This window comes from Anolis carolinensis, chromosome 2 (assembly GCF_035594765.1).
Source record: "Anolis carolinensis isolate JA03-04 chromosome 2, rAnoCar3.1.pri, whole genome shotgun sequence".
NCBI lineage: Eukaryota > Metazoa > Chordata > Lepidosauria > Squamata > Dactyloidae > Anolis > Anolis carolinensis.
In genome coordinates, this window is record NC_085842.1 from 262,308,079 (window position 1) to 262,334,585 (window position 26,507).

At 38.4% G+C, this 26,507-nt stretch overlaps 1 protein-coding gene across 3 annotated transcripts in view; it reads right to left on the reverse strand.

Moving 5' to 3' along the window:
• prdm6 (PR/SET domain 6) overlaps positions 1–26,507 on the reverse strand; it is a 125,023-nt gene that overhangs the window by 18,427 nt on the left and 80,089 nt on the right. For all 3 annotated transcript variants that reach the window (XM_008114063.3, XM_003222979.4, XM_008114062.3), the window contains exons 4-6: positions 22,855–22,982; positions 8,884–9,008; positions 4,832–5,174 (exon numbers count right to left, since the gene is read on the reverse strand). In XM_008114063.3, the coding sequence (XP_008112270.1) occupies positions 4,832–5,174; positions 8,884–9,008; positions 22,855–22,982 (596 nt within the window). The remainder of the gene's footprint in view (positions 1–4,831; positions 5,175–8,883; positions 9,009–22,854; positions 22,983–26,507) is intronic.

A 26,507-nucleotide genomic window follows, 5' to 3' on the forward strand; every position in this document is an offset into this window, starting at 1 on the left:
GAAAAACAGAAGAGAAAAGGAATTTCTGACTCCTGGTTCAAGGAATAGTGAGTCAATTTGCCAATGGCTGGGTTAAAAAATCAACCAATGGGGGGAAACCTTGGAATTGCCCCAGCAAATTAATTCTGGATGGATTTGAGATTTTATCATGTTTATTATTTCCAGGAGAGGCACAATAATTTAACAATGCATTGTAGGGTAAGAGGAAACGTAATCAACATGGTCAAAACTATTTCAGAACCCTAAGTAATACATACAAGTTTACAAGTACATACAAACCTGGACATACTGAATTATTACCCCAAAGACAATTAACACCTAGCATGATATTTAGGCAAGTGACTTTTGCAGATTATATTAAATACTAAAAATTGCTTTATTGTAAATATGGAGTGCTCTTAATTTTAATTATTCCTCACAAAACTCTCAACAGAACACATAAGCATTCTCCAGGCTGCTTGGCTATTTCATAATCATCAGTTAATCTACAATTTGTGAAGAAATGCTACAGCAAATCTACTGCAGATAAGGAGAGCATGTTTTATCTCTGCATAGTGGATTATATCAAGGATCATGTAAAATTACCCCTTAGGAGAAGTCCCAGATGCTTTCAAACAACATGGCTACTGACCTTGTTGGCCAAGGGATTCTGGGAACTGAAAGTTATAACGAATCAATTATACATTAATACTAATTATAAGTCAAAAAAGGGAAGGGACCAGAAATCTAAGGAGAACAGTTGCATATATAGTGGGTCCTTGGTATCCACTGGGGGTTGGTTCCAGGACAACTCCACCCAGAGGCGGTCCAACCATAAGGCGAAATAGGCATTTGCCTGTGGTGCCATCGTCCCAGGGGCACCATCGTCCTGGGAGGAGGGCACCACTCTCCACCTCCTTCTCTTTCGGGCCTTCCAGCGGCCGCGCTGGGCCTTCTGGCCAGCGCAGACCCACCTTCGCACCACGCAAGCCCACCTTTGGGGCCTTCAGAGATTGTGAGGTCTGTAGGAACTTGGAAGCTAGGTATGTGGGGTTTATATATCTGTAGAAGGTCCAGGGTGGGAGAAAGAACTTTTCTTTGAAGCAGGTGTGAATGTTGTAATTAATCACCTTGTAATCATGTAAAACATGATGTTTTGGTGCTTAATTTTTAAAATCATAATGTAATTTGATGTTTTATAGGCTTTTCCTTTATACTTCCTTATTATCCAACATTTTCGCTTATCCAACGCTTTTATTTTTCAGTGATTGGTTTGGGGGGGTGCCAAAATTCTGTTTGCCTACACTTGAAAAATACCTAGGGCCGGCTCTGACTCCACCCTCCACTCAGCATACCAAAATCTATGGATGTTCATCCCATTATATACAATGACATAGTATCCCTTATATAAAATGGAAAAATCAAAGATAGCTTTGGGTTTTGTCTTTTAATATTTTCAAGCTGTAGATGGTTGAATATGTGGATGCAGAGGGCCAACAGTCCCTTATGTTTTAAAGGCTGTATTTCATTTAAGTTGTATCTGTACTTTCATAATTACCGAAAGGAGGCAAAGGCGAAGAGCATGTCCCTGTTCCTTGTATGGATATCCGATATGTGTACAATACACCCAATCATCTGAAACTTTATACTTAACCTTTTTATGGATAAATTGTGCATGCATAAAGGCACCAATATTTGGTACACAAAGTTTAGGTGCAGCACTCCCCTACACTACATATTAACCCATGCACTTGCATGGATCTCGCAGTACAAAGGCAACTACTTGGAATACCCCAAAATTGAGTTCTCGGTATGATGTAACCAACTTCCGGCGGCTAATAACAATAATTCTTTCTTTGAATTTTTAGTCATTTGGAATTCCCAGATACTTATTTTCTCATCTACAGTTTATATAACGAAGTGGACCATATTTGATTGCAGAGAGAAAAGAGCAGTAAAAATGCCAGTAAAAGTGGAGTGGGTCTTAGAAATAAAGTATTCTTTAACTGAGCTAGATTGCTTCTAAAACAAAGAGATATACCTTTGCAGATCTACCTTTCTCTTCCCTAATGGGTTATCAGGCACCCATAAAAAATGTCCCTACACAGAAGAAGAATATCCTGATCAGTCAATTACTGTGTAAAAGGCTGGAAGTCTTAGTTCACTGAGATTAAAATATACACAAATGTAGAGATTGGAACTGTTACTTTTCGAGCTACAATTTCCAGAATTTCCTAGTCAAACCTGCCATGCTATGTCAACTTAACCCTAGAAGAGTATGAATGGCATAGATATTCTTTCTTGAAATATTTATTGTGGGTGTATTATTTATCCTTGAAATATATATTGTGGATTCCATAATGTTTACTTTTTAAATGCCGTAAGATTGGGCTTTATGTATTTATCTCAATCTAGAACATGTCTTCACTATGCAGGTACTACACCAGTTTCATAGTACCATACTCCATCCTGATATATCCTGGGAATTCTCTGCTAGAGTTCCTTAAATCTGTGTGACACTGTACAGCAGTCAGGGTTCCTGAATCAGAAACACAATCTAGTGATTTCAAGCAAACTATGAACCTATAGTTTCATTTCTTGGAGCTAAGGTATGAAACTGCATAACACAGACTCATACACCTGGATCTGGAGTAGGATATATGGTTTACAAATGGAGTTGCAAATATCCTTAAAGGGGCCTCAGTGGAAGAATCAGAATCACATATACAGTATATCTAGTTGTAAACTTACAACCTTGTCACATTGGGTTATTTTTGGCAGTCAATAGTTTTATGACAGAGCCTGCCAGCCCTGATCCCACAATGCAGAGGAGGAACTTCTGGTGAGGCTCCATAGTAAAACTATCCAGGAACTAACACATGCTGCCGCCGCAGCAACACAGGAAGCTTCCCGTGTTGCACCAGAAGCAATGAGGGGAAGCCGGGCGGTCGACACTTCCTCCTGTGGGATGAGGACTCCAGCGAGTTGGGTGATGCGGAACGTTGGGTAACAGGTTCCCCATGCCCCTCAACAGGCTCCACCAAATTTGCCACACAGCCTTTGTGATGCGGTTGATTGCCAGTGGAATTAATAGGGACAGTATGCAGCTGGCCCACACAATGATCAAAATGTACATGGGCTCTGAAACAAATACTATTCTTATTTCCTATTTCTTTTCAATAAACAATATATCGACATCGAATTATTTGAGAATATTTTGTTAAATTAAGATTTCCCTAAAGTCTTGCATTTAGAGATTGCTATTGTTTGCCCTTCTAGTTATTTCTGACTTGTGATGAGCCAAACACCAATCTATCACAGGATTTTCTAGGCAAGATTTGTTCAAAGTGGGATGTCCATAGCCTTCCTGTGGGGCTGGGAGAGTATAACTTGCCCAAGGGCAGCCATTGGATCTCCGTGGCCAAATAGAAATTCAAACTCTGATCTCCTAGAGTCCTGATCTGGCACTCAAACCATATAGTACTCTAGCTGTCTTTTAGAGGTGACAGACAAGAAATCACTACAAATATATTCTTTTAAATTAGAAGTGAGCATATGTAGTGGGGCAAAGACCAATTTTTCCCTTGGAAGTTATGAGCCTCTTGTTTCTTGTCTGAAGGTCAGCTAAAAATCTGACCCAGACGTGGCTAGGTGTCTGTTTTGAATATTCACCTCTGGGAGTATTTTCAGCCCCCCCCCTCCCCCCAAAAAAGGCAATGATTGAAAATTTGTCAGCTTTTTACTTTTTAAAAATGGAGTTTGGAAGCAGAAAATGGTTAGGAACCAGTTTTTCTCCAACTCAGTGTTAAGTAATTCTGTGAGTAATGCACATAGTAGAGGGAGTAGAGATATAAAAGAGAGGGTTTCCTCTAATGTTTCCTCTAACGCCATGCATTTTCACTACTGAGGAAGTGTGGTAGCCGTACTTAGGGGATTACACCCCCAAATGATTATTCCAGGAGCACATCTTTTAGAGTAAGCATTTCTTTGCTACTCAAGACAAAAAAGAAAAAAAAAGAGCAGTCCTTTTATTGGATTAATCTGATTTTTGTCTATTGTACTGCCAGCTATCAAGGTTGTCAAATAAACTAGATTTGATTCATAAATAATAGTTCCATTATCTCTACTGGGGCAATGGTCAGAGTACCTGAAATTTTAATTCACTTGTTCAGCTAAAATTCATCCTCAGTTCATGGCCATAAAATTCTGTATTGACAAACTTTCAAACCAACTTTGACTCTGAGGTATCTAGTCAACATTTTTCTTCTGTGTGGATATTAGTTTATTGAATAAGTGGCATCTGTTTTCCTCCACATCACTGGTAGAGTAGGTATTTCCTTTTGACAGCTTTGCACGATTTATGGCTTTGCATGCTCTGAAGAAAAATAGTACTAAGCAAAAAATTCCAATTCATTACCTCTTAGTACTTAATTAAGTTCATACACATTGCACACTATAGGTGAACCCTGAAATGACTATGACAGCTGCTGAGCAGCAAGTTATATTATCTTTCAGAGACAGAATGACTTTTAATTATCTTGACCTCTTTCTTCCCATCTGAGATATCCATACATTTTCCTTCAATTTTTTCCTCTTTCCAGTGGATGTGCTATACCGAGATTATATTCTTAGCCATTTTCTCTGATCTGTATCTTTATTTGCCCAGTGTTTTTACAAATACTAAAGCTAACTATGGCCATTTATCTGTACGTTTCACACAGCAGCAGATGAATTGCACTGTACCGGTCCCTTTTAATAAGGCTATGTTGGTGAAAAGGGTAACAGCCTGATAAAATCAGAATACAATGGCACTTACTATTGGATACAAAAGTAAAGAGTTCCCATGTTTTACCTGTCAGGGTTCTGTGTACAAACATGCATCTGTAAGAGGATCCGTTGGGTGAAAGTCTTAAAGCACTGCCCACATTTCCAAAGGTGCCAGTCACTGAACTCAGAATTTAATTGGCTTGTTGATGTTGGACTTGCAAGGACTCGCTGGTTTTTCACACTGATCTGGTTAAATCCTGATTCCACAGAGCCTGTCTTATCCAGAAGAGAGAAATTCCTATTACATGGAGTCTGTGGAAATACTATGGACTGCTGTGGAATGGCAGAGGGCAGTTTGCTACTTTTATTAAATGACTGGAGGCTGTCTTGCCTTGACATGGCTTCCATTACTGTTGAAGGAACGTTCACTAAGAAAAGAAAGAAAAACAAAGATATTTCAGATATATGAAGCAATATTCCAGTTACTATAAACACACCCAATGCCAGTGTTCTATTCACTAAGGACAACAAGAATGTAATATTAACATGGATGAGAGACCCATAACCTTTTTTTAACCTGGGAACTATGTGGAATGCTGGCTGGGACTATGAGCAAACACATCCACCCACCACTCGAACAACAATAACTGGATGGAAGTGGAAAGCCCTCTCCATTCTCACAGAATGACTTATTTCAGGATCTCTGTTGCCTCACAACCATCAGCATCATTATGTGTTTGATACTGACTCCTTTTTTTTTCGTTGTTGCTAGTAATCTAAATGAAATCAGCAGGAAATGGATGGAGTGGAGACAGAACTTGCAAGGCACAGCTACATGGGATGATAATTTGGCTGCAGAGAACCATATGCATCCCAAGTGGCAATCTGTGCTCTTCTGACATAAATTAAACAGAACAACAAACTAAAGCCTGGTCTGCCCATGAGCTGGAGATGAGAGAAGTAGAAGCCTGTGGTGACAGATTTCAAATTCCCACACCACAGAGCAGCAAAGGTGTGAGATAATGTTGTGCTGACTTCCTGAGGAGAGAGGTCAGTAGTAAAATCTGTCTTGACATCAGGGCTGTAGCTAGGGGGGAAGGATTAGGGGTTCAACCCCACCCCCAAATTTTTCAGGTTTTAAAAAACCCTGGTTTACTCATGAATTTTAAACTGGTTAACCAAATCCCCATGAGTGTCCACTGAAGTTTATCTGTCTTGAGTGTCCAGTGAAGTCTATTTATGGAGCCTGATTACTAAATTATTTTGCATTATGGAACTACTCTTCATGATTCACTAAAAAAAAAAAGTTTCAACTCCCCCCCCCCCCACTCCAAAATATTTTTCTGGCTACGGCCTTGCTTGACATCACATGCCAGGATAAAGTAAGAGGAGGCAGGGCTGAGCTGGTGTTTAAAAGGCATCTCGCCCTCCATCTTTCCTCTTGGAATGCTTTGATCCACTCTCCCACTTCCTTACACAATGTAATATCTTTGGTTACTTTGGGGCTGGGCAGAATTCCCTCCACTTTACATGGGCTTTTTGCCCACCCTGCACTGTCATGGAGAATCAAACAATTGGTTAAAGGTGGTGTCTCCATGGCAAGTATTGGAGGAAGATACAATCCAGTGATACACCTTTTGAAACATTTGAGTAGGATGGGAATTTGGAACTGCTCTCATGTATCATGTGATCTTGGGATTGGGAAGAAATCCCTCAGGGCTGGTAGAGACACAGAGGTGTCTTTTGCCTGGGGACTTACACCCTTAGTCTATCCATCCAGGTTATTATGTTTTGTTTTGGGGGTTTTTTGGTTAAAAGTTTTTATTAAGTGAATTGTTGGCATACAGACTATGAGAAAGAAAAACATCCAAAGATAATTGAATACACATAATACAGTTATGCCATTCCCCCAAATCCCCCACCCGTGAACCACCACCCATGACTTTCGTCACCACCCAATATGAAATTTATATCTCAAAAAAACTAGGTTATTAGATGGACCTGGAAATAACCCTGAGTTTCAGGGATTCATCTCACGTAACTATGGTGTTTTTGCCCAGGGAGACTGGGAGCTGTGGTCTAGGGAGAAGAACCGCTCCAGCCACACCTGCACCAAATCGCTCCCCCCATTGAAATTTAGTTATCACAAAAAAAGCAATTAAATAGGTAACAGTTAACAAATCCCTTAATTAATCCTATCTTTGTTGTCTGGTCTCTTGGGTTGGGCAGCAATGGGTTTTATCCTGGTGGAGTTGCATCCTGATGTTGCTATTTGTAATGTGGCCTCCTGCAATAAATCCCCTGTAAAAAGCTATAATAAATGGAAATGTAGCACATGAAAAGAATGAGCTAGTCTAAAACACTTCTCTTTCTTGATGTAACTATTTACTTATTACATTCTTCCATAACAAAGTATGTACAGTAGAGTCTCACTTATCCAAGCTAAATGGGCCGGCAGAAGCTTGGATAAGCGAATATCTTGGATAATAAGGAGGGATTAAGGAAAAGCCTATTAAACATTAAATTAGATTATGATTTTACAAATTAAGCACCAAACCGTCATGTTATACAACAAATTTGATAGAAAAAGTAGTTCAATACGCAGTAATGTTATGTTGTAATTACTGTATTTATGAATTTATCACCAAAATATCATGACATATTGAAAACATTGACTACAAAAATGGCTTGAATAATCCAGAGGCTTGGATAAGTGAGGCTTGGATAAGTGAGATTCTACTGTAATTTCATAATGTTATCTCCCTTTTTTACCCTCTGGGCAAAGTTACAAAAATTATGCTCCACTAATTTTTTTTCCAAAACCATTTTACAAATAATACAATTTTATCCATCCCAAAATTTTGGTTTTATGTAAAAGTTTTCTGTAGAAAATACAGTAACCAGGAAACACTGGCCTTTACACTCTGAAATAAGGATGGAAATTTTTGTTGCATTTGATGTATTTTTATTGATTGCCCACTAATAAAAAGTTCTGAATAGCCTTTACTTCTCTTCATACACCCACATAGTACAGTCCACCTGCTGCATGAGTAGACCAGGGTTCAGTTCTTTTGTCCTAAAATGTTCATAGAATGGAAAGTATTTGAATGTGACACCAAGAATGTGAACTCACAATTTAATATTCACCATTTAATATACTTCACCAGTATGACCAAGAAAGCAATTAATGTGTTTCCATGTATAAAAAATGTGACCAAAACAACAGGCAGGGAGATATATGCATTTTTCCACTTAGGTAAGAGTCTACATAGGTAGGAGTCATAAATCTGCAAAACTTTGATTCTGCAAGTATTGCTCTCTGTGTTATTGGAGCCATTTCTGCACAATTCTAGCTGCTGAGCAAACATATATTTGCATCAGGACTCTTTTAAACAGTGAATAAGATATACCATAGTTTCTATTTGGTCTAAATATCAGTATGAAATTAAGTTTCTCCAAGTGATTGTATTCTGGGAAAATCCTAGTGATAATTCTAGAAGTCATATCTAGAACAAGTTTTAAAAGGTCATTTATCTTAATGGTATATCTTCACAGCATGAAAAGGTTATGTTTTTTGGACTAAAAGTCCCAAATAGCTAGTGACCATTGGCCATTCTGGCCTGTTATAACTCATCTAAATAACTTCTGTGTCATTCTGTAAACAGCATAGAGGCCTTTGCAATGACCTTAGACCAAGAAAAAATATTTCATGTCTTCCTGTCACCCATTATCCTTTGGCTTCTCTTGGCTCTCAAATTCATCTCCATCTGACTTCACAATTATAATATGCCTCTAAAACACACCATAATTCTGGCAGGAAATATTATATCCTATCTTGTTATTTTTAAAAAATTGTAGCCACCTTTTTTACTTGGAAAATGTCAAAACTGAAGAGTTTAATATTTCAACAGATATTAAACTCTTCATTTTCCAAGTGTTTTTTCCCTATTTGTTTAACAGATCAAATATCACTCTTGTGATGTCTACTTGCACAACAGGTTTATCTGGTGTTGTAAAAATGGATTTCTAACCTGGAAAACTTACATTACTTTAATACAAACTGAGCATTCTTATATTTTAAAATGCATAATTTTAATAAACATGAAAGTAATTTTGTGGACAAAATTAGACACTTACAGTTCTCATCCTGTGCAATACACTGTAAAGGGATTCCAAAAAAAGATGTGTAGCTGTCATTATACCACACCAACAACTCTGTGCCCCTAGGAATATCCATGCAAGCTCGGTAGAATATGTTTGACCTGATCAGAAAAAAAGAGGAAACAGTGAGTGAATGCTTTGAATGTAATTCTTCAGGAGGATCCATCTCATCAACACAAAGTGACAAAACAGTACAGCCTAGTGAAAGCTGCCTTCCACTAAAATACAGTTCTGTTGGCCCATGATAGAAATGCAAGATCAGGATTATATACATTATAACCTGTTTGCCCTTAGGGAAGGAAATGGAATTCAGGACTATTTATCTTCAGACAATCTGACTAAAGAGAAAAATATGAGAAAAGATATGGTAGTGCAACAAAAATCATTAGCAAGGAAGGTAACTAAAGCACCAGTTTTGAATCCCTATGCTATATATGTTTTTGTTGCTTTTATTTTTGCTTTAGGAGATTGTTTTTCAAAAAAGAAAAAAATGTGATTAATAATGATTAATTATTTTAAAAGAAATATATTGAAATAAATAAATTTTAAAGTAAAGTAACAAATCAGGAAGTAATCAGAACTCTGAATATCTTTCTAAAAGCCGGGCAATAAATCTGCCATTTTCCCAGGGGATCCTTAACAATTTTTTCTCATTATATTTTTAAAATTCCCTGGAAATTGAGAATTTTTACCATCCTTCAATGTTGTATATACAACTATGCATTTAGGATATCACATGAATCTGTTGTTTTTATATGTATTCAATGTGATGCTCACAACAACCATATTCAGAAGAGGTTTCCAATTGCCTTTCTCCAAGGCTAAAAAGTGTGATTCACTTTGGGTTTCTAAAGCTGAGCAAGGATTTGAATCCTGATTTCCTAGGGGTCAATGCTCAAACCACTGCTGGCTCATGCAAAAATTATATCCTTATCATAAATCAGTGTGATCCTAATCCTTTGATGTTGCTTGATTTGCACCGAAGGTATTATGATAAGTCTGAAACAGAGCCACACTCCATTCTCCCTACTAAGGACTTCATCACATGCAACAAAATCAGTGTTTCTACACATTTAAGAAATAGCAAAATATCTCATCCCCACAGTTGAAGCTTGCATTGTGTGAAGACACAATGCAAGCTTCAACTGTGGGGATGAGATATTTTGCTATTTCTAAAGTGTTGGTTTTTCCAATGATTCCTAACCTTTCAAATTCCTCCCATAGATTTCCCAGTGTGATATTAATCCCTGTTGCCTGCTTGTAAATAAAATCATAACGCTGTGTGTGGGAGGGGCCAAAATGCTCATTTCCGTAGGTTGCCAATGCAGAGAGGCTTGGGGAAAGATCGAGGTTAATTTAAAACCACTTCCTACAATCAGCAATGCAAAGACTTTGGGAAAGAGAAGGGTTAATTTATAACCACTTCCTAAGATCCGGGTGATGTTTTTAAATATATATATAAATAATAAAAATCCTGGAGGGACAATCTCAGTGCAAACGACCCCAGGGAAAATGCCATTTTAAGAAAGATGCTTCTGTTTCAGTGGACGTGTCTTGAGTGCAAACGACCCCATCGAAAGTGCTACCTTAAGAAAAATGACTTAAATTTGCTTCAGTGGAGGGGTCTTGAAGGCAGTACTACCTTAAAGTCCCCTGTTTTAAAAGGTGTGCTGGTATCCTTGAAATGGGAGGAGTCATCTCCTGCCCATGTGATGGGAATTAAACAGATGGTTGAGTTAGAAGCTGAAGAAAGCAATCCAGTGTGATGGGAGTGAGTAAAGTCTTTGTCTTCTTTAAACATAAAACCCATGAAACTCCACCCTTCCCCTCTCCCAACTTTCCCTCGTTTTCTCCAGCTCTTTGTGATAAAGTCCCAAGTGCTCATTGAACACTACCATTACTTTTCCCACTTGAAGTGTTCCCAAGTTGAAAAGAACTACATTTCAATCTGCTGGATTCAGAGTTGCTCCTGTTTTCTCAGCATCACTTAGTAGCTGGCATAACTTGTTGTGGTGTGCCTTCAAATCATTTCTGATCTATGGTGAACCTATGGCAAACCATTTACAGGGCTTTTTTTTGGGGGGGGGGGGTTAAGATTTGCCCAAAAGAGCTTTGACATTGCCTACTGTGAGGCTAAAACAGTGTGACTTAGTCAAAGTCAAACTGTGAGATAAATGGCTGAACAGAGATCCCTTCCATAGTCTTTTGTATGGTTCAACCGAGAGGCAATACAGTCATTTGCCTGTGGCGCCGCCCTCCTGGGGGCGCCCTCAAGCTCCCCGGAAGATGGCACCACCCCCCACCTCCTTCCCCTTCTGCCCGGGCCTTCGGGAAGGCCCAGGCAGGCCGCAGCAGCAAGGCCAGCTAAATCACGGCTCTCTTTCAGGACATGGCGCCCAGGTGAGGAGGGGAAGGGGAAGGGGCGTCTCACGAAGCCAGGGTGTACCTCTTCTCTTCTCCTCCCCAGCTGAAGCCCAAAGAAAGCCAAGGAGGAGGAAGAGGCGAGCAACTGCTTCTCTGTCTCTCTCCCCTCCTCCTCCTCCACCTCTTTCTTGTCCGGTGTAGGAGGCTGTAGCGAAGCTCCTAAGGAGAAGAAGCAGGAGGAAGGGGGGAGGAGAAGGGCTCTCTCTCTCTCTAGCTTTCTTTCCCTCCTTTACTCATCTCTCCCACCGGTGGCTTGGAAAAGGAGGCTCAAGGCACAGGCTCCAAGGGGTACCTCCTCCTCCTCCTCTTCCCCAGGAGAGCCCATGCCCTGGGGCATCTGCAGCAGCTTTCACCAGAGGGTGCAGTTGAAGTGCCTCCCCGCATCCCAGTTCAGTTTCCTCGTTTCTCCTCCCAACAAAGGATTCCCCGCCCCACACCGCGCGCAGGCAACAGCCAGGCTTTGAAACTGCAAGGCTAATCATGCTGGCCAGTTACAACATTCACATTTGCCTCAAACAGACAAGAGTTCTTTCCCCCACCCTGGACATATAGTCCAGAAAACTCACAACAACCCATGGACTCAAATCTTCTCCAAAACCTGGGAAGAAGGGGGTGGGGAGGCATTTGCAGTCTCTGGTTCTCCTTTCCACTCATTGCTGACAATTTTAGGAGCCTCTTTCTCTTTAAATGTGCCCTAACCCGGAGTGCTACCGTACCTTTAAAAAAAACAAGCTGAAAAGTGTATGCTCCCGCCAGTAAACAAGTCACATCCCTCCCCCTTACATGCCTATCACCAAACATTTAAAGGGTTGGTCAGTGTATATAGATAGATAGATAGATAGATATAGCAAGACTTGGATGAAGGCAGCAAATCTACATCAATGCTGCCTGCATCTGTCCAAGGCGATCTTGTGTCCAGTTGGGGAGAAAGCATCTTTTTCATAAGAAAACTATAAAATCGGGACGGTAAATAAAGAAGAATCTGAAAACGGGAATTCCAGACAGCTAACATCTCCCAACCAAGGATTCCCACAGGGAGGCAACTGTGGAGAGAGAGAAGTAGTGTGTATTATCAAAGTCATTATTATTATTACTATTATTATTAAGATTATTATTATTGTGTTGCTTTGAGCCATGAAAATGAACACAATCTGGCCCCAAGTATTAAAACACTCTAAAATCAGAACTGTATATAAAGAACAATACTATGCAAACAGGGTAATTCCAGGCAGGAAACAATCAGGGCCAGCTAACACCTCCCAACCAAGGATTCCCCAGGGAGGAAACTGTGGAGGGAGAGAAGTAGTGTGTATTACCAAAGTCATTATCATTATTACTATTATTATTAAGATTATTATTATTATTATTGTGTTGCTTTGAGTCATGAAAATGAACACAATCTGGCCCCAAGTATTAAAAAACTCTTAAACCAGAACTGTAAATAAAGAACAACACTATGCAAGCAGGGTAATTCCAGGCAGGAAACCATCAGGGCCAGCTAACACCTTCCAACAAAGGATTTCCCCAGGCAGGAATCAGCCAGGCCTTGAAGCTGCAAGGCTATTCAATGCTAACCAAGATAATCAATTTCAACATTCTCACTGGCCTCCATCAGAGAAGAGTTCTTTCAAACACTGGACCTTCCACAGATATGTAAACATCGCTTGCCTAGTTTCCAACAAACCGCACACACAGCCTTTGAGGATGCCTGCCATAGATGCAGGTGACACGTCAAGAGAGAATGCTTCTCGAACATGGCCATACAGCAGGGGTCCCCAAACTAAGGCCCGGGGGCCGGATGCGGCCCATCGAAGCCATTTATCCAGCCCCCACGGCACAAGGGCAAAAGGGGGTTGGGCTAAATGACCCAAGGGGTCTCTTCTTCTCTTCCAACCATCATCATTATTATTATTATTATTTTATTATTAGGTCACAGCAAACAAGACAGATATGCTGGATTTCGTATCACAAAATCGCAAGTCGAACACTTCCCAAGTGTCTAGGACTGTGTGATGTATTTTCGGATGATGCGTGCAGATCCCAGTAGGGTGGCCTTTTGCAGTTGGCAGATCGTTCTTCCGCTTCTTCTTCCTCTTCTTCTTCCTCTTCTTCTTCCTCTTCTTCTTAACATTGAGGCTGTGTGGTAATCTGTCAGGGGTGCTTTGCTTGCGCTTTGGTGCACAAAGGCAGAAGGGGATTGGACTCAATGGCTCAAAGGGTCTCTTCCAACCCTTTTTTATTGTTGTTGTTATTATTGCTATTATTATTATTGCTCGGTGGCCAACTATAGTCCGGCCCTCCAACGGTCCGAAGGATCGTGAACTGCCCCCCTGTTTAAAAAGTTTGGGGACCCCTGCCATACAGCCTGGAAAACTCACAGCAACCCCATGCTTTCCTTCCTGCCCTGGCTTCTGCCAAGAAAATGAGACTTTGTACTTGCATTGGTTTAATCTGCCGTTTCCCTGGTTCTTCCTGAGAAAGGTAGGATCAAAAAGGCTCAAGTGTTCAATGAGTTTTTCTCTCTCCCTATGGTAGGTGGTATGGAATACATTATCCTGGCCTCTGTTACATCAGCTCCAATGTCTGGATATCTGCCACTGGGCTGAATTCAAAGTGCTGGTCTTGACCTATCAAGCCTAAATGCTTCTGGTCCAGGGTTGTTTAATGTTTTCTGGGCTGAATGGCCATGTTCCAGAAGTATTCTCTCCTGACGTTTCACCCCCATCTATGACAGGCATCCTCAGAGGTTGTAAGGTATGGACTGGGTTATCTGAGTCCACATTGCCTTATATCCCAGTTCAAAGCAGAAAATGTGGGATTTTATTCAGCTGTGTGGGAAAATGATCCTTGCAGTCATAATTTAGTGCAAATGGTGAGCATGGTTCCAGGATCTCATTCTAGGTTTTGAACTGGATTATATTAATCTTCACTGCCAGATAATCTGGGATAAGCAGATAATCTGGGATCAGATCCTGGGATATAGGCCAATGTAAGTGACGGTCCTGGAGGAGGAATAAGTGTGTGTGTGTGTGTGTATATATATATATATATGTGTGTGTGTGTGTGTGTGTATGTGTATATATAGGGGGCTCCAAGTGGCACAGCGGGTTAAACCACTGAGCTGCTGAACTTTCTGACCAAAAGGTTGCAGGTTCAGATCTGGGGAGCGGAGTTAGCCCCAGCTGTTAGCCCCAGCTTTTGCCAGCCTAGCAGTTTGAAAACATGCAAATATGAGTAGATCAAGAGATACTGCTCTGGCCGGAAGGTAACGGCTGCTGCCACCACCTTCAGGTCAGCAACCCAATAATTTGTTGGCTGTTCCAATTTGGGGAGCAGGGTGAGCTCCCGCTGTTAGCCCCAGCTTCTGCCAACCTACTAGTTCAGTGATTGGTTTGGGTGGGGGCGCCAAAATTTCTGTTCGCCTATACTTGAAAATTACCTTGGACCGGCTCTGAATATATTGATCTGCTAGAGCAGTAGTTTGAGTGTTGGACTAGGATTGTGAGAGACTAGAACTCGAATCTTTGTTATTCCATAAAAAATGTATGCTAAAAATATTTTCCCAGTTAGTTTCAATGTAGCTACTGTATTTCTTATGTTACTTTAATTTCACCCGAACATTTTTCCTTATAAGTTTTGGTAGAACTAGATCCATTTTAACTTAAAGGTCAGTGATTTTATTTTGTTTTTTCTTTTTGTCATTGTGAATGTCTTTTTTGTATTTTAACTGACTTAAAATTGATATGATAAATGTATCAAGGTGTTTGTATAAATACTACAGTTTTGTAAAAGACTAATATTTTAAAAGAAACCCTAAGAACAACACCAAAAATTCTCAACAAACAAAATCTAGGCATGTCAGTTTATGTATGTTATACAGTAGGCTGTTAATATCTGCTGGGGTTTGGTTGCCGGACCCTCCATTGATGTAAAAATCTCTGAATGATCAAACCCCTTTATATATGCCGCAACAAAATTGTATCCCTTATATAAAATGACAAAATCAAGGTTAAAATATTTTCTAACTATGGGTGGTTGAATTTGTGGATACAGAGAGCCAACTATTCCTTCATTAAAATATAGTCAAAATGAAAACTATTCATACCACAGTCTTATCCATATTCATTCACAAGGAACTCCCACAGATTGAATAATAATAATAATAATAATAATAATAATAAGTTTTTTATTTATACCCCGCCTCCATCTCCCCCGAAGGGGACTCAGGGCGGCTCACAGATAATATCAGATAAAAACAGTGACAATAAACAATACATCAGTAAACAAAACATACACCAATTATAAAATTTAAACATTAACCTATGAAAATAAAAACACACATAATAAAACGCGGAATTAAAAACAGCAAAGTTGAGTAATAGACTAGCCAAAGTGCACTTTGTTATAAGTTGTAAACTCAATATAACAGATAAAGTGCTACAAATTCATTGGAGGTCAATTTGGGATGGGAAGGACCCTAAGTTAATATCAAGATTGACCAGGAGATAGGATTTTAAAATTAGAAAAGAAAGTAATATCAAATATTTATAATATATTACTTACCTGGCGGACTGAAATGGAACAGGTTAAAAATTGTATGATAAAATGGGCCCAAAATTTAAGAAGACCAGTTCAAATGAAAGAATGGGAACAAATGTGGAACAAAAAATTAAAATATACATATGCAATGGATTTGAAAGAGAATTGGATAAAAATGTTCCACAGATGGTATACTACACCGAAACAATTAGCTAAAATGTATAAAACAGCTTCTGATAAGTGCTGGAAATGTAAAGAACAAGTTGGCTCCTTCTATCACATGTGGTGGACTTGCAAAGAAGCAACAAAATTTTGGATGAAGATTCATGAAGAATCACAAAAGATTTTAAAAAGAACATTTATAAGAAAACCAGAGTATTATCTATTAGGATTTACAGATTTAGACTTACAATTGACGGAACAAGAAGATAAACTTTTTACTTATATTACAACTTCTGCCAGAATGGTTTTCGCTAGAGAATGGAAACAGCAATCAGCCCCACCAATTGAGGAGTGGGTGGAGAAGATAAGAGAAATAAAGGACATGGACGAATTGACTTTTTGTTGAAGAAAAATACAGGCAAGATAATGAAAAGAACAAATTGGGATGATCTTCAGGACTATCTGGATAATTTGAGAAAATGAAGATTACGGGAGACAATTTTGCTAATTTTTTTTCTCTTAGCAAGAAAAAATATTACTAATACTAAGAAAATATTATCCAAGAAGATGGAATGGAAGTCTTTTTTTTTTCTCCACATTTTTTTTTAGCGTGTGTTGGTATATTTTTGTAGAATGTAGACTTTTATCTTTCTCTCTTTTTCCTACTTTTCTATACCTTGGTTGTTCTCACTCTTTCGGTGTAATATAAAAAATTTAATAAATTTCTTTTAAAAAAAAAAGATTGACCAGGAGAAGTGTAACTGATACAGGAAAGATCATGGAACATAATTAATTATGGGGATGGGCGGTCTTTAACTGAAGGCCTGTGTGAAGAGCCAGGTTTTCAGGCTCTTCCAAAATGCCATCAGGGTGGGGGCTGATGCATATCTCCGCATTATGGCCTAAAATGTGTACAGGTTCAGCTTTTCTTATCTGAAATATTCCAAAATCTAACACTGTTTACATGGGTGATCTGACATATTGAAACCTTTGCTTTCTGATGAATCAAAGTACTCAAATATTGTTTTATACACAAAATCACTAAAATTTGGATAAATTACTTCCAGGTTGTGTGCTAAGGCATATATGAAACATAAATGAATGTTGTGTTTAAGTTTGGCTCCCATTTCCAAGATACCTCATTCTGTATTTGTAAGTATTCCAAAATCTGAAAAAATCCAAAATATAGAATAATTCTGATCTCAACCATTTCTGATAAGGGATACTCACAGTGTACCTGAGTAAACAGAACCAGATCTTGCCCTTAAGCATAGGCTGTTTATCCATTTGCAATTCTGTTTTTCATATTTCTATTTATCTAGCATCTCATCATGACACTAAAATTCAAAATTTGCTAAGACAGAAGATATAAATCAATAACAATCAAATCTAAGTATATAGCCAAGTGAAACCAGCATGGGACTAGGCATTTAGGAGATGAAATGAAAATGTTATTATTGCAAAGTGGCTTGTCACTTAAGCCTGTTACAGAAAAGCAAAACATCCTTATATGAGATGGATAGCAATTCAATAAATACAAGACGAGCATTCCATTCCGGCTGAAATATTACTTACCAGAATGACCATTTTCTTTTACATCACTTTGTGTAAAGTATGAATGCAAATGGCCTTTCTTTTTAAAAAGGAAGTCCAATCTCAACTGGTTTCTGCAGTGAAGAATTGCTACCAATATTAGCCTGAAGTTTGAGATAAAAGTGTAGAGGATCGGTAGGTCTTAAATTTAACCTCTTTGTGAAGAATTGGCCGTAGTGGTGCAATTTGTTTCGCATATAACACTGCCGACATCAGGAGAATCCGTAACCACATTTTTCATGGCAGTGAGATATGCACTTGTCAACATATTTTGTCACCGCAAAGTGGCTCTTGGCAACAGGATCATAAAGATCAATAAAAAAGTGCAGATTCTCAATATTTTACAAGCAGCTGCAAAAATTTCATTTATCATGTTATTTTCCTCGCTTGCTGCCACCCTGTCTCAGGAGGGCACTGCTGGGTAAGCAGAATGCATTTTCCCAACATCCTATGAATATCTGACAAAAACTCCTGCCCCTTCTCCCCACCCCTTCACCTATTTCCACCCAAGCTGTACATTTTATTAATTCTTTCCACCATTACATAAAAATAAAAATCAGGGCAGTGCAATAAATCACCCGCATATCCTGACCTAGGGGGGAAAAAAGAGTCTACTTTGTACTTCACCCTTGTAACTTTTCATCTCTCTGTTTGGCTTCACCTAACATAAACACAGCAGCCCAGCAAATGAATGTGCTAAAACCCAGTGACACACTTTGCTGCTGAAAGAGTTGAACTGTTTTCGAGCAATGGGTGGTCTCTGAGGCTTGGAGCAGGCCAAAAAAAGTGGAGGGAAATGTAAGCGTACACCATTCCTTACAAGCGTACAGAGCTTCCAAAACTTGCAGAAATCTCTGCATGCTGAAGTACATCAAAGAGATTTTTCCTCTTTCGGATAATATTTCCTTTGCTGACATGTATTTAGTATTGTGGTTGGATGACTCATAAAGATAGCTTCGTGGCGTCCCAACGCAGTTGAAGCAGAACACATGCCAACAAACATTATTGTCAGCTTCAAAATAAAAACAAAACGTTCAGCTAAGGGTCAATCAATCAAGAGTGCTTTGAAGAAAATTCCATTTAGATATTACAAATCATAACAGAATGAATTTAAACCAGCTGACTTTCTGTGAGGAGGACGTCCATGTACAATAAAAATTAGACGGTTTTTCAGTGTCCAACTATTCTATTTTCTTACACTTGGATGTTATTCCTAGTGATAGATGCCAGAGGTTTTTTCCCCCTGAAGTTTTTGTAGTTCATTTTAAAAAGATCTGAAGTAATAGAAAACAGATCAACACAGGGAACTCTAAAAACAGCTACAGAACCAAAGGAAAGTTGTAAAATCCACTTAATATTGACAGATGCTTAATGACTTTCTCATGGCTAGATTTTGCTAGAGATTTTCAAATGTGTACACAAAAATGCAAACCCTAGTCCAGTGATTTGTTGTGACCCAGTGCACACAAATACCTTCTGCGTCTACAAGCACTGCCCTACAGTCCCTCAGGAGAAACAGCTCTTCACATAAGTCTTTTCTTTAGGAACAGGTAGCACCTCCATTTATTTTATGCATCAGCTCACATAGGCACTAGGCAGGCTCTTGGCACACACAGGACTCTGTGTGAAAGCAACATTACTATACACAGAGTCTACATGTATGAATATGGTGGTCTGAGCACTCCTCTAAACCAACTGGATATTTTCTGGAAGACCAACTCCAAAGTGGTCTTCTCTAAACAATTATTTATTATTTTTGATCAGCTAAAATCTTTAAAACTTGCCTTTTATCCCACCTGGGGTCCCTAAAGAGGTGGAGCAAAGAAAAGAGAAGAAATGAAATCCAAAACTATGAAACAAATTAACAGCAGGACTATCAAAATTTCACAGATCAGCTTCAATATTATGTTTAAAAGCACGGAAAATGAAAGCAAACAAAAGTAACTTGATTAATCACCTAAAACTGAACAGAGAGGAGACTAATCACACATTTCCTTGGGAGGGAACTCATTACAGTAAATATTCTGTCCCACATTGCTAACAATGCTTTTGATGATGGGATATATAGCATACTCTTCTGTTGACACTGAGCAATATTGCAACTGACTTTAGAAAAAACTTTTGATACTGCACTTGTAGTAGAACAGATTAACAAGCTTCAAATAGGTATTATCTAGTTTAATATTTAGCCTAGAAAAATATACAATTTGGCTATTGCCTATTTATGGAACTGTGTCTAATTTTGCAGTTGCAAAACAGAGCACTCTTTCATATGGTTATAATATCTAAAAATGGCAAACAGTTGTTTCTGATTTTAAACTGCAGTGGGCCCTTGGTTTCTGCTAGCATTTGGTTCCCAGTCTCCCGGATGGATATCAAAATGAATGGATTGATTCCCATTGTATACAATGGCTTAGCAAAATGGTACCTCTTATATAAAATGGGAAAAAACAGTATTTTTTAAATATTTTGAATACTTTCAATCTGTAGATCCATGGATGCAGAATCTGTGGGTATGGAAGGCTGACTTTACTTTTAACAAACTGTTCTGATGGTAAATATAAACCTATAGCCATACACTTGGGTTCAATTTGCATGCTGCTTATCTACTTCTTAATTTGTTAGAGATTCTGCTCTTCTTCACAGGCAGATGCCAGCAGAAGGTGACCTTTAAGGTGCAATCTCTTCTTTCCAAGATTAATGGATATCTGCTATTGTGGCTAAAGACAAGTGTGCTTGCTCCAGCAAAGTACAACTAGCATTTGAAAGATGGATACCCAGTGAATAGTGCATAATAGAACTCAATGTCCCTGTATCTGGCTGCCAAATCTTTGTCTTCAAGACCTTTGTGCTCCTGTAATAGCTGCACCAAAGGGACATGTCTAACAGGTGTAACTTCTCCCAAGCCCATAGCACTGTCAAGGGAAAAGCCATGTCTGCTAAACAAACAAACCTTTCAAAAGTGTCTTTGGGGACTTATTCCCATATTGGTCTCCCTTATGTTTTTGTAATGTGTGCAGTAAAGAGGGTGGGAAACTGCACAAGAGATTCTTCTTTGTACCATCAGGATGGTTTAGTTTCCGTTTGACAGAGCTCAGTCACATATCTATTTCAGGCATATATCTCACATGTAGTTTTCTAGCCAGTTCTCTCCATTCTGGGAATACAAGCAGAAAGCATCAATGTGTGACGCGGAGTGTTTAGTTACATTTGGCAAGGAAAAGGACTTCTAGACGAATGCTGCTAAAATTGGTGATCTAATGACGGGTGTAAGTCTATGACCTATTGACTTCCCATCCATGGCAAGTTCTCAAGAATTAAAGAAACAATTGTAACCAATGTGCATAAAGATAGTACAACTCTTGAGCACACACTGGGAAAAATGCTGGTCCCACACATTAGGAAAGCTCAAGGAACACTTTTCTAGATGGCTTCAAGAAGGAGATTTATGAAGTATAGGTTTATCAGTGGAGACTAGCAATGATTGTTAAACAGAATAATTGCATATAAAATAGCTAATGAGAAGCAAATCTTAGATGGGCTTCCTAGAAGTATTTGCTTGGTCTTGTGGGCTTCCTAGAAGTATCTACTTGGCCAATGTGTAAAACAGAAAGCTAAGTTAAGAGCTTGAGACTGCAAACTTAAGCCAGATAGTAAGTATGAGCGAAGTTGTGTGTTTTTCATCTTAAGAACAGAAAAAACATCTCAAGCTAGGAATTCCACTAGAGCAATGCAGCAAACCAAAATATTTGGGAGTCACTCTGGACTGTGCTCTAACTTACAAGAAGCACTGCTTGACTATCAAGCAAAAAGGAATTATACTGTTTAGCTGGTATTGCATCACCTGATATACATCAGGAAGTAGCAGCCAGCAATAAAAGGACCAAGGCATTGACATATCTGGCACATCCTTTGTTCAGATATCAGCCAGCATACCAGCAACTTAAATCAAGAAACAGCTTCCTAATAGCTACAGAGATACTTGCAGGAACACCTCAGCAAGCGAGAGTCCAAAAGTGGCAGGTAAAAACCTGGGACCTCAATCAGTGGTTGATACTGGATGAGAAACCCCTCCTGGGCACACAAAATACTGGGCAACTTAGAAGGTGCTAAACAGACTGCATTCTGGTACCACAAGATGCAGAGCCAATCTTAAGAAGTGGAGGCAACAACATGCAAGTGGAGAAGAGCAAATCACAGACCACTTACTACTACAATGCAGCCTGAGCCCTGCCATATGCACAATAAAGAACTTTCTTACAGAAACACCAGAGAAACTTGAAGTGGCCAGCTTCTGGTCAAAGGAAATTTAACATAATGCCAAGTTTTTAACTTCGTGGTTGTTTATACATTATAACTGTATTTGCAATTTGCTTCTGACATGATAAATAACCTTATAATCATATCATTTTATGCATGAATTATTGGAAGAGTCATTTTTAAATATCAGAACAATACAATTCACTCAGTCCTTCTACTTTATGCTAAATATTGATTAATATGCTTATTTATTGTGTTTTGTCTTGTATGCTTTACTTACCTGTAAGTAGTTTATCAATATTTTTTAATAAAAGAGCTATGTAAGATAATTTGCAAAATCTTTGTAATATCCTGCACATTATCTGTGTTCACAGGCATGTATCACAAGATTTCAACAGTCTTTCCTCACAAAAAGAACTTGCACTAATTTAGGAATACTCCTTTCACTTGAGGAAAGGTACTTCTGGGTTTCACCCAGAGCCTAGTAATGAAAATGAAAGGAACTCAAGTCACCTTTATATACAGTAGAGTCTCACTTATCCAACACTTGCTTATCCAACATTCTGGATTATCCAATGCATTTTTGTAGTCAATGTTTTCAATACATCGTGATATTTTGGTGCTAAATTCGTAAATACAGTAATTACTACATAGCATTACTGTGTATTGAACTACTTTTTCTGTCAAATTTGTTGTATAACATGATGTTTTGGTGCTTAATCTAATTTGATGTTTAATAGGCTTTTCCTTAATCTCTCCTTATTATCCAACATATTCGCTTATCCAATGTTCTGCCGGCCCGTTTACGTTGGATAAGCAAGACTCTATTGTATATCAAAACTACAATAACATGTGTCTTTCACAAAATGCTTCATGATATATTAATTTCTGATGCTCATTATATTTTCACAAATGTTTGTCACAACAAATAACTCAGGCATCAAAAGAACACACTGAAAAGGACTTTACCTGTACTGGACTACAGTTAGGTTCTGCTCCCCGCAGTGCCTTGCACATCGAATATACCTCATCCAACTTGACTTACTGGGCTCCCCACCATCAATAAAGTGCTGTAGTGTCCCATCCTGGTCATATATCTGTAAAATGGGTCAGAGGGTCAAGTAGTTAGAATTAATCATCTGCAATCATTCCAATGCTTTGCAGGTGTTTCTGTGTGGCGGTTCTAGATATGTATTGCAATGAGATTTTATAGTTTATTAATGTTGTTAGAAACCCAAATGGAATAAATGACAAAATATTTTTAGTGATGAAAGTTTGTTATGCTTCTTTTATCAAGCCAATCTTTCCTACATTTATCTTTTTGGGGGTGTATCAAAGATGTAACCATATTTCCCAAAGATTATTTAACCTATTTTGACAGGCTAGGCTTAAATAATGAACTGTCGTATAAACAAACACACATTACACACTAATCTGGATGCAAGCGCTGGATGGGCAGACAAAGTTCAGCATCTTTTGAAGAAACATTGGGTTCTTTTTAAAAACAAACAATTTTGTCCTGTTCTTATTCCACAGAAACCTATCACTGATTCTCAGTGTTCCCAAAAGTCAGCTAGATAGTGAAGGAATGTGAGGAATAATCATACTAGAAGAAATGCATACTGCTCCTAGTTCACTGTATGCCTAACATAACATTTATCAATGTAACTGAAGATCCAGAAATAATCTGAAAGTGTAACATAATGCCCTATTATAGTGATTTGGGTGCTGTATGTATTGGAGCCCTTGAGATCAGGATTTGAATTCCCCAGCTTGGCCATGGTGTCCCACTGGGTGCCCTTGGGCAAGTCACATTGTCTCAGGCTTAAAGGAAAGCAACGGCAAACCCCTATTGAACAAGACTTGTCAAGCAATTCCCATTATAGCTTTGCCTTAGGGTTACCATAGGCCCACTACTACTACTACTACTACTACTACTACGTCTCATACATAATTCTATCTATCAATGGTAGGTGGACAATTATGACAAGGTTGAGGTCAATTGTTGTTATAATTCTGGCAGCCAAAAGTGATGTGACTCACTTCTAATTTCATTTTCAACCAAAACCTAGAATTATTTCCAGATTATTATTATTACTTCTAATTGTGAGGATTAGGGGGAGGGGATCTAAGGAAACAACTCTAGTCTGGTACCATTTTGCAGCAGGTAGTGTTCTTTTTAAGTTATGTTCTCAAAAAATGGGGGGGGGGGATGTGTGGCTGAAGGCTTTGGGGTATTTCTTGGGATGCTGGAGGGATAAGGATAAAAAGGGGGTTGGAACTGTGTGTGGCCTGTGAAGGCACTTTTCCTACTCCTGATGAAATGAAATGGAAGATTTGTATAGAAGCACCAGTCTCTGGAGATGAAGCCACTGGATGACAAAACAAAAACAAATCAACTCCACCCCACACCTCCCACAAACAAAACCTATATGAAAAGGCAGCAGAGCGCTGACTTACAGCATGTCAGGGGTTAGTTCCAAGGTACTGTTTGAATCAGGGATAGGTATCTCACACCTCATCCACATCGCGCAGTTATAGCAGTTTGACATCACTTTGACTGCCATTGGCTGCATCCAATGCAATGATGGATTTGCAAGTTGTTGTGGCACCAAATTTCTCAGACAGAGAAGGGTAACCATCTTTAAAAACTGTAACTCCCATCCCCAAATAAAATAGCAAATGGTCAGAATCCTAGAAAAGCCATTTCTTTGTCATCCTGAAGTCAGAACAGCCAATGGCACATCATTTGTGGTCCTGGTTAGTTGCACTTACTGCTGTTAGGACCTGAACTTGGGACCTTTTCCTACACTGTAGGAAAAACAGCTGGGAAAAACAACAAACAAATTTATTTTCTAATAACTATTTTAAACAACTATTTTAAAATCCTTCAAATGTTGGGGGAGGTGTTTCTTCAAATGAGCACTGAATGACCCTTTAAGAAGAAAGTGTCCTTTTAAAAAATCTGACATTTTTATGGGAATAAGGAAACCAGAGTTTAAAGGGTACTAGACACTATTTTTATCAAACACCTTTTCTTTTGAGCTTTGTTCTTTTACCAAGGTTAAAGAATCAAATCTTTATGAGGGCTGTGAATGTTTAATACTTCCTTTTTGTGACTCTCATAAGTATTTCATATGCTTCTGGCTCCCTTGGGAATTAGGAACAGAAGACATGAACAAACAAACAAAAAAGAACTAGGCAGAAGTATTATTTGGGGCTAGAAAGGGCCGAAAATGAATTTGTCCCAATTTGCCCAATTTTGGCAAGGTAATTTAGCCAAAAGGGGTGAGCATTAGATTAGAGTAAATACTGGTTAGGCTCCATGGCAGTGTACTTGAGAAGCTCTATAGTAGTGATTAAAAGAAAACACATTGTCTTCAGTCATCATCATTTGCTCCTTTGCAAATGTATGGTTACTTATATTAAAACATTAGTAAATAAACCTGATTTAGGGCCCTTCCACACAGCCATACAATCCAGAATATCAAGGCAGAAAATCCCACAATATCTACTTTGAACTGGGTTATCTGAGTCCACACTGCCATATATTCCAGTTCAAAGCAGATAATGTGGGATTTTATTCAGTTGTGTGGAAGGATCCACAGTCATATTCATATAAGAACAGGAACAGAAGCCCCTTCTACATTGCAATATAAAATCCAGATTATTTGCTTTGAATTGGATTATATGGCAGTTTAGACTCATATAATCTAGTTCAAAGCCGATAATGCAGATTATCTTCTTTGATAACCTGGATTATAATTGCCATATGTAAACTGAAAATTGTTTCCATGGGGAAACTAACTAAAAAGAAAAATTTAAAAAATGATTGTGCTTTTATTGTTCACATGTAATTATTTCTAATTTTGGATATTCCAGCATGCACATGTTATCTTGCATGTTGGAGTATTGTATCATTTAAATCCAATATTAGTCCTACTATGCTTTTAGTGTAACTATGTTTATTTAAATATTAGTGTTTCTCATTATTATTATTTATTATTTCTATTTTGGTAGTTATACGTCTATTGATGTTGTTTGCATTGCTTTGATTTGTTTGTCTTTGTTGACTACAGCATTGAATATTTGCCCTTTTTGTATGGAAACCACTTCGACCGTTGGGGAGAGAGGGTAGTCGATAAATATTTTTTTTATATTTTTTACCTGAAGTAGACACATTAAACCCAATCACATTTAAATTGCCACCTTTAGTTGATCTGCTCTAGTTGAGAATTCATGATGGTTTAAATCATGAAATTTTGTAACTATTTTAATGGATTGATACAATACATTGATACAAGCATGGGTTCCAACATACAGTATTAAAAATACCGTGAACTTAAAATTCTGACCATAGTGCTAATTATAGCCAGTGAGATGGATCCAGAATTAGTAATTATATCCGTTTGCCAAAAATGTGCTCCTCTATGGTCTATGGCATAGAATAAGGAGTAAAAAAACACAGGAGAGAAAAAAAGAGTGGCCAATAATTTTCAAAAACAAACAAACAAAAACACAATTAGCATCTTTATGAAAAGAATCCTGATGTTTTCAATTAATTCTCAGATATCACTCACAAATTAATAAATTCCCCTCCCCCTCCCTGTATATATGATCTC